Raw genomic sequence first — 11,051 nt, 5'->3', positions numbered from 1 at the left:
GCTGAACCGTGTGCACATCTCATTACGTCGGTCGTCGCCTCCTCTCCTTGTAGAGCTTTGGAAGAATGGCATACCCTCAAGCCTGGCTTGCCTGAGTCAGGGCTGCAGCGCTGGGTTTGTGGGGTCAAACAGAGCTTTGTATTAAATGTGTGCCAGAACACATCTCAACACATCTGTTACCATTTCTGCACTCTTCCGGAGCTGATCTTGAGCTCCTGGGGTGTCCCCCTTTTCCATTCCCTCAAAAATGCCTACTGCCTTGGGTCAGCAGCCAGAAGGCCAGAAAGTGAAGAATGGGAATTGGGTTCTTTCACATGCTAGCAAAGGGCAGTTGGGCAGCTAATCTCAGGCTATCTGGGCTCCTAGACTCCTGCTCAATGCCCACCCTTTCCAGGAGCAGAGACAGATGGGGCTTAACCTTTCTGGATCTGGGGGAGCCTCAAATCTCAGAAGGCTTGCCCATAATGTTTACCAAGTCCAAAGAACACACCCAGAGATCCAGAAGGGGAAGACATGAATTTACTTATATAAGATAGGATGCTCTCTGACAGCTGGTGGAGAATGACAAAGCATTCCTACATCGAAGATCAATGCAGATTCCCAGTCACCAGGACAGGGGACTTATCTGTATGCATTGTTTGAGGTTTCAGTAAAAGATTAGCTATAGGGCGTGGTGGCGCCTGTCCTATGGCAAAAACCTATGGAGGCTGTAGGATTGCGGCATGGAATCCATTTCACTCTCTCTCTCTGTCTCTCTCGAGGAGCGCACGATTTTGGGGGGACCAGCAGTTAGCATAATAGCTATGTCGTTGAACTCCCATGAAGCTGACCGCAGTTTGAGTCCTGGACCCGGTGATTTAAACTCACGACAGGCGCTTGTGCGTGCATGCCCAGGATCCTGAGAGGAGAATGGAGGAGAAGGGATTGCAGCAGGGTCATTCCCCGGGGGGGTGATTTCTCGCTTTTCTGTCTCTCTGTCTCTCTGTGTCTTTCTGGTGAGTGCACACGCCCTATAGCAAAAAAAAAAAAAACCTCTCCAAAAGATTAGCTATACATGAACAGAATCAACAGAGTATGTTTAGAATTTAGTGCCCCTCATCTTGTGATGTTAATATGGGAGGGGTGCACATACCTCTGGAGTGCATAGATAGCAAAGTTATTTGGAAAAGTAACTAGCCAGGAATTGGCTAGTCTGTCTAAAGTAGGCCGTAGGCCAATTCCATGAGGCGAAAGTAATGGGCACTGGATGTCATTTCCATGAGGTGAAGGTAATGGCTGCCTGATGTTCAGGAGGCTTGAGGCCCAGCTGGACCAGCAGCTCTGTCTCAGGGACATTGCAGGGGAAGTGGAGAGGTGGGAACAGAGCGCAATGCATGGTCTCTACCCTCACCGAAAGTCACAGGCCTCCTCTCTCTTTTTTAAAAATCTATTTTATTTATTATTAATATTATTATTTTTAAAAGAATTATTTCCTTTATTTTATTTATCATTATTGTTATTTTTAATTTGACCAAAGTGAGACACAGAGAGATAGAGAAATAAAACGAGAAAACAAGGCACCAGGTCCGGGACTTAAACTGTGGTCAGCCATGTGATGTGGGAGTCCAGTACCCTCAAACACCATGCCACCTGCCAGCGTCCAGTGCCCTCAAACACCATGCCACCTGCCAGCTCCTTTTTTTTTTTTTTGAGAGATTTTTGCTATAGGGCACGTGCACTCGCCAGACAGAGAGAGACACAGAGACAGAAAGCAAGAAATCACCCCCCAGGGGGGATGGTCACGCTGCAATCCTTTCTCCTCTATTCTCTCGGGATCTTGGGCACGCACGCACACGCGCCCGGTGTGAGTTTTAAGCCACCGGGTCCAGGACGTGAACTGCGGTTGACTACGTGGAAGTCCAGCGACATAGCCATTTCGCTAACTGCTGGTTCCTTGTATATTATCTTTTAAGTTTTCTGTAGGGTATACATGCTCACCAGGGAGAGAGAGAGAAAGGGAAAGTAAGAAAGCAAGTCACCAGGTCTGGGACTCAAACCATGGCTGCCCATGTGGGAGTCCAGCACCTTAACCACCATGCCACCTGCTGGCCCCTAAGGCCTCCTCTTGACCTGTTCTTTCCCAATTCTACCTTCTCTCTGTACAATCCAATCAATTTCTAAGCCAGTGAGTCGTCTGAAATTTATTTTTAAGCACCTGCTGAGTGCCAGACACTGTCTCAAATAAGAGTGGTCGAAGGGCAGCCTGCACTTGGTTTACATTCTGCCTGATGGCAAGTTCATAAACAAGGATGCAGGCTGCAAAGGTGCTACAAAGGAAGTATGCAAAAGAGTAAACAAAGAGCCTACTTTAGAAAGAACAGCCAGGGAAGTCAACAAATGTTTGTTTATTAATTTTTTTAAAAATTGTTTTAATTGGGACCAGCAGTTGGCATAATGACTATGTCACTGGATTCTCATGTAGTCGACCACAGTTTAAGTACCGGACCCGGTGGCTTAAACTCACACCAGGCGCATGTGCGTGCGTGCCCAAGATCCCGAGAGGAGAATGGAGGAGAAGGGATTGCAGCGTGACCATCCCCTCTGGGGGGGTGATTTCTCGCTTTCTGTCTCTCTCTGTCTTTCTTGAGAGCACATGCACCCTATAGCAAAAACCTCTCCAAAAAAATTTTTTTTAATTGAATTTGCTACAAGGCATGTTTGCTCACCAGAGAGAGACACAGAGCAAGAGAAAGAGAAGGAAAGAAAGGGGGAAAATGAGAAAGCAAACCACTAGGTCTGGGACTTGAATCACTGTTGGCCATGTGGGGTTCCAACACCTCAACAACCACGCCACCTGCTGGCCCCTATTTTTTAGCTTTTTTTGCCACAGGACGTGTGCACTCGCTGGAGAGAGACAGAGAGTGATGGGGAACCAGCACCTTAACCTCCGTGCCACCTGTTGGCCCCAGCTTCTTAATTTTTAAAAAAATAATTATATATAATTTTACTTATTCTTTTTTTAGAAGTTTTTGCTATAGGGCGCGTGCGCTCACCAGAAAGACAGAGACAGAGAGACAGAAAGTGAGAAATCACCCCCCAGGAGGGATGGCCACGCCGCAATCCCTTCTCCTCCATTCTCCTTTTGGGATCTTGGGCACGCACACACACATGCCCGGCGTGAGTTTAAGCCACCGGGTCCGGGACGTGAACCATGGTTGACTACATGGGAGTCCAGTGACATAGCTATTACACTAACTGCTGGTCCCTCATTCATTTATTTTAATTTGACCAGAGAGAGAGAGACACAGAGAGCAAGAGAGGGAAAGTGAGAAAGCAAGCCACTAGGTTCGAGACTCGAACTGTAGTCGGCTGTGTGGAAGTGTCTAGCACCTTAACCACCATACCACCTGCTGCCTCTTAATTTTATAACAATGTTTAGTGAGATCCACCATGCTCTCTTTTGGCTGTGAAGACAGGCAGAAAATCTGCTACCTAAGTTTTAGAGGGCTTTTCTGGCCAGAATCCTGTGTGCTCTAAGCCTAGAAAACCATTTCTCTCCAGGAGCCCAGCTTACTAAGATAATTTCATTTTAGCTCCAACCATATGTTTCTCTTGTACACCAAAGTCCCAGGATCTGCTGCTCCCTTGCACAAAGCACAGGCCCTGTGGGGTATGGTTTAGACACCAAAATTCCACCTCTACCTCATGTGATTGCAAACTGCTTCTTTTTCAGCCTTGAAACTCTCCATCAATGCTCCAAAGGCCTCAGGCCAAACATCTACTATGGCAGCTAATCAAGACTTCCCCTCCCCAAGCAGCCTTGGCCAGAAGAAGCTGACAGATCCTTGGAGCAGGGCACGGGAGCTGGAACTCGGCCATGGAACAAGTCTTTCATTCTTTCAACAAATATTTTCCTGAGCAACCACTATGCGTCCTCCATGCTGTACCCTGGGGTGCCCCATCCCTCCAACAGGCAGAATATACTGTGATTGGTGCTCCATTAGGGAACGGGGAAGGATGGGAGACTTATGAGAGTCAGAGGTGGGATCTCACTCAACTTGGGGAATCTATGTAGGCTAAGATTACTAAATTGGGACCAGCAGGTGGCGTAATGGCTATGGTGTTGAACTCCCATGTAGTCAACTGTGGTTCGAGTCCTGGACCCGTGGCTTAAACTCACGCTGGGCGCATGTGCGTGTGTGCCCAAGATCCTGAGAGGAGAATGGAGGAGAAGGGATTGCAGCACAGCCATCTCCCCAGGGAGTGATTCTCGCTTTCTGTCTCTATTTATGGCGAGCGCATGCACCCTATAGCAAAGTTCAGAGTTGTGGGAGAAGGGTGAATGGGGTGGGAGGCTAGGTAGAAGAGTGGAGAGGCTGGACCATAACAGGCTCTGCAAGGTGTATGGAGGAGTCAGAGGTCTACTTGCCCCTGCCCCAGTTGCCCAGGTGCGGCTGGGCTTCCTGGGGGAAATGTTTTGGAACTTTGTGTGTGGAGTGGGGTCTGCCAATAAAGCCAGGGAATGGGTCTGGGAAGTGGAGAGGGCAGGACAGACTCCTAGGGAGAGATCCGAGTTGGCCCCCAGGCCTGGTTCCCTACAGCCTCCTCCCCAAAGCGGAGGAGCTCCTGTCCAGCACAAGGTGCTGAGCCTAGGACTGAGTGCCCTGCTCTTCCCAGACCTGGGATGAGGCCCTTGCCTGTGTTCCCTCTCTCTCTCTCTCTTTTTTTTTTTTTTTTTTTTTTAGAGATATTTTTTTTTTTGAGAGATATTTTTGCTATAGGGCACATGCACTTGCTGGAGAGAAAGACAGAAAGCGAGAAATCACCCCCCAGGGGGGATAGGCACAATCCCTTCTCTCCATTCTCCTCTCGGGAGTTTGGGCACACACGCACACGCGCCCGGCGTGAATTTTAAGCTGCTGAGTATAGGACGTGAACTAGGTGAGAGCCCAGCGACGTAACCATCACTCCACCCACAGGTCCCAAGGCCTTGATCTTACTGACTGATCACCGTAAGCTGGTGATGTGGTGATTGTGATCGCCGTCTTACGAGAAGATGGTGACCACGGCGAAGCCCAGTAACTGCCAAGGCAGGCATCCAAGTCTCCGCCTTGAGAGGGTGGGCAGGACCAGCAGAGAGGGTCAGGCAGAGCTGGGGAGGATAAGGAGGGTGGGGCAGGTGATTTAGGGCTGAGAGCTTCCCCTTCCTGCACCATATACAAGGGGACCTGCCAGCAGCTGGGAAGATAAGGTGATCCAGGAGGGAGGGGCTAGGGCCTGGGGAAGGCCCCTCCTCAGGCCGAACCCTCAGGTTGTGCACCTTTGTCCCTGGCTGTGGGAAATTCCCAGGACAGAGTAAGGGTGAGGGCCACAGGTGCAGGTGGGGCGCAGGATGGAAACCAGCTTGCTGGGTGCCCTGGGGAGAGCTGTCAGGGAGGAGCTCCCAGGGCCTGGCTTCCCAAGCCCTAGAACATCTTTAATTGGTCAGCAGCCCAGAATGCTCTAGGAAAGCCAGACTAGAGCTTGGGAAGAACTGCACAGCCATGGTGGAGAGGCCCTGAGGCTGGTATCTTGCCCTCCCCAGGTCATGCCCTGGGTCTCCCAGACCTGCAGGGCACACACACAGTCCTGTTCTTCCCTCCTGTGGACATCTTACTTGGAAGTGGAGGGAGAATCCAGTCAGGCCATGAGCAGGTTCCCTGACCTTGGTTCATCGGGTAACCTGACCACAAAGTGGAGGGGGACCCCATGGCTCTCAAGTGAGACGAGGGGAAGCAGGGAGCAGAAGGAAGAAGGGAAAGGAAGGAGGAAAACAAAGAGGCCTTCCTGGTTTCAAGGCCTCCCTCGTCTTACCAAGAGGAAACAGAGCCAGTCCTGTCCTCCAGGGTCGCATGGGCTAGCAGGGAAGCCTTCCTGTAACAGACCACAGACTCTCTGCAAGAGCAGAAAGGAGAAGGCTTAAAGGAGGGCCCCGGGGAAGACCATGGCAGGCTGCCCTGATGGCTTTTAGCCAAACCTTGAAGGAGCAGTTAAAAATGAGCTAGGCAGGCTGTGATGAGGGGAGCGGTGGGAATCTGAGACTGTGTATCCAGCTTTATTTATTCATTTCTTTTGGAGAGTTTTTTTTTTTTTTTTTGCTATAGGGCACGTGCGCTCCCCAGACAGACAGAGACAGAGAGACAGAAAGCGAGAAATCACCCCCCAGGGGGGATGGCCACACTGTAATCTCTTCTCCATTCTCCTCTCAGGATCTTGGGCACGCATGCACATGCACCCGGCGTGAGTTTAAGCCACCAGGTCCAGGACTCGAACTGCAGTCACCTAATGGGAGTCCAGTAACATAGCCATTACACCAATTGTTGGTCCCCTTAGGTTTTATTTCCTCTGTTTAACAGATGTAGAAATTGAGGTCCAGAAGCAGAGGTGGCCACTCAAGATCTTGGGCACTCTTGGGAGTCAGGACATCATACACACAGGACTTAGAGGGGTCTACACCCCTAGGCCAGAGCCCCAGGTCCGTGGCTGCCAACTCTGTAGCATGGGAGAGGGGAAGGACCTGGCCAGGACCCTCAGAGCCTGCCTAGAAGCCTGGCAGTGTGGCCAGTGCACAGGACTCTTGTCCCAGAGCTCAAGCCCTTGTCTAGGCACAGAGGGGCCACTTCCGGCCGCTGCAGTCCATCAGCTCTGACTTTGAATCCTGCCTCCAACACATCCTAGCTGTGTGAGCACAGGCAAGTCCTTTACTCCGGGAGCCTCATCTGTGAAATGTGATGGTCCCTACTTCACGGGTTGTGATGAGGATTCCTAAAGAATGACAGAGCAGTGCCCTGGGCACAGCGCCTGTCGGTGCTCCGAGATCAGCAGGTGGTACACTGTAAGTTTATCGTGAATCAGTCTTCTCACCTGGAGCGTGGGACACAAATCCCTGTCATCAGACATGACGGCATCTGTGTGAGCTGTGGGGTCAGTGCAGATGGCACTTCTGCCACTCCAAGGCCAGCCCAGCCCTGCAGGGGCAGGGAGACACACCCAGTTCCCAGGACAGGGAAGCTGGGTGACAGCCTCAATCCATCAATGCTTATCTCAGTCCAGCCTAACTTTATGGACCCAGGAGGTACTTAAATGTGTGGGGGGTGAGGGTGAGCCCAGTTCTTCCTCCATGCAGGCTGCTGCCCAGAGCAGGTAGGCAGGTATGGGGTGGGCATGGCAGTGTCCTGAGCCAGGGAAGACGAGCTAATCACCTTCCAGAACAAGGTCTCAAAGAACAGTGGTGGGTTAGAGCCGGGGCTGGTTACCTCTGGCCCTGCGGGTTGAAGAAGAGCTTGGGGGACCAGCAGTTGGTGTAATGGCTATGTCGCTGGACTCCCACGTAATTGACTGCGGTTCGAGTCCCGGACCCGGTGGCTTAAACTCATGCTGGATGTGTGTGTGTGTGTGTGTGCCCAAGATCCTGAGAGGAGAATGGAGAAGGGATTGCGATGTGGCCATCCCCCCAAGGGGGGAGAGGACGCGCCCTAAAGCAAAAACCTTTCCCAAAAAAAAGAGATTGGAAGGCTGGTGTATGAGGGGGAGTAGGTCTCAGCTCCTCCTGGCCCACCTCCATGCTGCTTCACCCCTGCATGCCTGTTGAGTTCTGCAGGGACTGGAGTGTGCTGTCCACTCTGCAGCTGCGGACCCCCATCAGCGGACGAGGTCAGCGTGCTGTGTGTGTGACCAGACATGAAGGGAGGTGGCCTGGAAAACACAGCGTGGTGACAGAAGGGCAAGCTGAGGAGAGGGCCAGCTCTGGGGCAGCTCTGTGAACTTCTGCCCCAGGACCACAGCCATGACTGTTTCGTACACCCTCAAAGTGGCAGAGGCCCGCTTTGGAGGCTTCTCCAGCCTGCTGCTCCGCTGGAGGGGCAGCATCTACAAGCTCCTCTACAAGGAGTTCCTACTCTTTGCCGCTCTGTATGCCAGCCTCAGTGTCACCTACCGGTGAGGGCAGGTCTCAGGGCCGGCCGGTGGGGGACCAGGCACGCACCTCCCCCTCACCTGGCCTACACCTGACCGTCCCAGGTTGCTGCTGACCCAGGAGCAGAGGCACGTGTATGCCCAGGTGGCCCGATACTGCAACCGCTCGGCCGAGCTCATCCCCTTGTCCTTTGTGCTGGGTAAAGTCCCTTCCTGCTCCCCAGGGTGACCTCCTTACCTTCTGGCCTAAACTTTGTGTGGGGTGGGCAGCTCTGAGGGTCAGAATAACCCCTGTGGGATAGCCTGGAGGTGGGCACAGGGGCTGGGGCTGGGACTTCTGGAGAGCTGGGCTCTACCCAACACTTCCGGGGCCTCCACTCCAAACAAGGCGCCAGGCACCTGCTGGCCTCACGGCCCCACTCTGGGTACCACAGCGGAGAGAGAGACTCCAAGCAGGTCTCAGAGTTACCATTACCTGGCTTGAACCTCCACTTCCACTCCGCTCAAGGAAGTTTGCTCCTCCCTCCTCCTGGCCAAACACAGGGTGCCATGGGACCAAAGGAAGAGGCTGCCCTAGAGCCCGGTGTGTCCTTCCAACTTGGCCTGGGGCCAGGCGCTCTCACCCCAGGCCTTCCACCCTCCCTCCCATCCCCACTGTCCATGGCGCTGACCAGGTTTCTACGTGACTCTGGTGGTGAACCGCTGGTGGTCTCAGTACACAAGCATCCCTCTGCCGGATCAGCTGATGTGCGTCATCTCGGCCAGCGTCCACGGCCAGGACCAGCGGGGCCGCCTGCTACGCCGCACCCTCATCCGCTACGCCAACCTGGCTTCCGTGCTGGTGCTGCGCTCCGTCAGCACCCGCGTGCTCAAGCGCTTCCCCACCATGGAGCACGTGGTGGATGCAGGTGCGCAGCACGCGGGGAGCCCTGGGGGCCGGGTTTAAGGCCGGATGCAGATGTTGCTTTGGAACAGGGCTGGGGCCTGGGCCTTCCCGGAAAGGGAGGTCCGACCTCCAGGGGGCGCTCCGGGGCCCCAGAGCGACAAGCCAGTAGGACCAGGAGGGCAGCCACGTGGTGGAACAGCAGCTTCCCCTGGCGGCAGAGGATGCACGTGCACCCACCCACGTTACCCCTCTAGGTTTCATGTCCCAGGAAGAGAGAAAAAAGTTTGAGAGCCTGAAATCCGACTTCAACAAATACTGGGTGCCCTGCGTCTGGTTCACCAACCTGGCGGCCCAGGCCCGGAGGGAGGGGCGCGTCCGTGATGACATCGCTCTCTGCCTACTTCTGGAAGTGAGTCAGCCCAGGCCGCCTCCCTCTAGCTTTTCAAATGAATGATAATTTTAGGCTTACTATTTATATGGAGCCAACTATGTACCATGCACGTTAGGAAGTGCTGTACCCATATTAAGTCATTTCACCCTGACGGTAACAGTTCAGATAGGTACTTTCATCATTCCGCTTTCATGCACAAGGAAACTGAGGCACACGTGAAAAAACCCAAATCACACAGCTAGTTAGTGGAGCTGGGATTTTTTTTTTTTTTTTTTTTTTTTTTTTAAGATTTTGGCCATAGTGGGAGCCAGAGGTGGAGTGGTGACTAAGGCTCTGGACTCCCAGATGGCCAACTGCGGTTCCAATACGAGACCTGGTGACTTGAAAATCATGCTGGGTGTATGTGCGTGCCAAGAAAAAGATTTTTGCCATTGGGTGTGTAAGAAGAGACAGAAAGAGAAAGGGAGGGAAAATGAGAAATCACCACCCAGGGAGGATGGCCCTGCTTCAATCCCTTCTCTTTCACTCTCCCTTAGCGATTTCGGGCATGCACACACTGCTCAGTGTGTTTTCCAAGCCACTGAATCAGGGCTCCAAACACAGCCTCGCCCATGTAGCATGCTAAATTGCTTTCCATAACAGGCACCCCAGTCTGATAACTCCTCCAAGAGCAGAATGAGCCTTCAGGACCGGGCCAGGCCTAGTCTGAGCATGGGCTGGGGGGTGGGAAGTGCTGGGGGCTGTTTTCTCCCCACTCTTCCTCTCTCACTTCCGCTGACTTGCCCTTCCTGCTGTTCCACCAGGAGCTGAACAAGTACCGTGGCAAGTGCAGCATGCTGTTCCACTATGACTGGATCAGTATCCCCCTCGTCTACACCCAAGTAACTGCCTCTCACCTCCCCAGCCCCAGTGCCTACTGAATTGTTCCCTGCAGTGTGAGATACTAAGAAGAGATGGTACTTGCCCTGGGCCAACTTAGTGCTGTGAGGCACTGGACAGCCAAGGGCTCATCCTCAAAGCCTTCCTCCACCCAACCCGGCTGTCCCTACCCCACTATGCTGCCATGTCCTGCCACAGGAATTTCTCTTTGGACTTCCTACAGGTCCTCAGCGGCAGGAGCAGCATTTCTCCCCACCCCTGCCCCACACTCTGAGCTGGCTCTCCCTTTCCAGGTGGTGACCATAGCCGTGTACTCCTTCTTTGGCCTCTCCCTGGTTGGCCTCCAGTCTGTGGAGCCAGAGGCGGGGGCTGCCAACAGTCCAGAGCTTCTGGAGCCGGGGCCAGCCGTGGGAGACCTGGACATGTACGTGCCTCTCACCACTCTGCTGCAGTTCTTCTTCTATGCTGGCTGGCTCAAGGTGGGCATTTCAGATGGTCATGCCAGCATGCTCTGTAGAGAGGTGGGTAAAGGGCCCGCCAGCTTTGGGGACAGAAAATGGGCCTGAGGCCAGAAAACACTGCAACCTGCAGGTGGCTGAACAGATCATCAACCCCTTTGGTGAGGATGATGATGACTTTGAGACCAACCAGCTCATAGACCGCAACCTGCAGGTGAGCGGATCAGGTCCTTGGCTCCCTCTCCCTGCCCACTCTCAGCCTGGGTGTGGAGAGAGGAAAGGGGAGGAGAGGAGGATCCTGCGGCCTGCTGCCCACCCCTCTGCTGGCCCAGGTGTCCCTGCTGTCTGTGGACGACATGTACCAGAATCTGCCCCCCGCCGAGAAGGACCCATACTGGGACGAGGACCAGCCGCAGCCGCCATACACTGTGGCCACAGCGGCCGAGTCGCTGCGGCCCTCCTTCCTGGGCTCCACCTTCAACCTGCGGTGAGTGGCCAGCGCTGG

At 53.5% G+C, this 11,051-nt stretch overlaps 1 protein-coding gene across 1 annotated transcript in view; it reads left to right on the top strand.

Annotated features, from left to right (window-relative positions):
• Window positions 1-7,804: 7,804 nt before the first annotated feature.
• Window positions 7,805-11,051, top strand: part of BEST4 (bestrophin 4) — a 3,927-nt gene continuing 680 nt past the window's right edge. Inside the window, exons 1-8 of the mRNA XM_006153794.2 lie at window positions 7,805-7,956; window positions 8,038-8,132; window positions 8,607-8,840; window positions 9,073-9,227; window positions 10,013-10,090; window positions 10,382-10,567; window positions 10,680-10,760; window positions 10,879-11,033. Coding sequence (XP_006153856.1) covers window positions 7,805-7,956; window positions 8,038-8,132; window positions 8,607-8,840; window positions 9,073-9,227; window positions 10,013-10,090; window positions 10,382-10,567; window positions 10,680-10,760; window positions 10,879-11,033 — 1,136 coding nt within the window. The remainder of the gene's footprint in view (window positions 7,957-8,037; window positions 8,133-8,606; window positions 8,841-9,072; window positions 9,228-10,012; window positions 10,091-10,381; window positions 10,568-10,679; window positions 10,761-10,878; window positions 11,034-11,051) is intronic.

Source organism: Tupaia chinensis, unplaced genomic scaffold, assembly GCF_000334495.1.
Source record: "Tupaia chinensis unplaced genomic scaffold, TupChi_1.0 Scaffold000387_1, whole genome shotgun sequence".
Classification (NCBI taxonomy): Eukaryota; Metazoa; Chordata; class Mammalia; order Scandentia; family Tupaiidae; genus Tupaia; species Tupaia belangeri.
The sequence above is the reverse complement of the archived record's forward strand: the minus strand, read 5'-3'. Positions and strand labels throughout refer to the sequence as shown.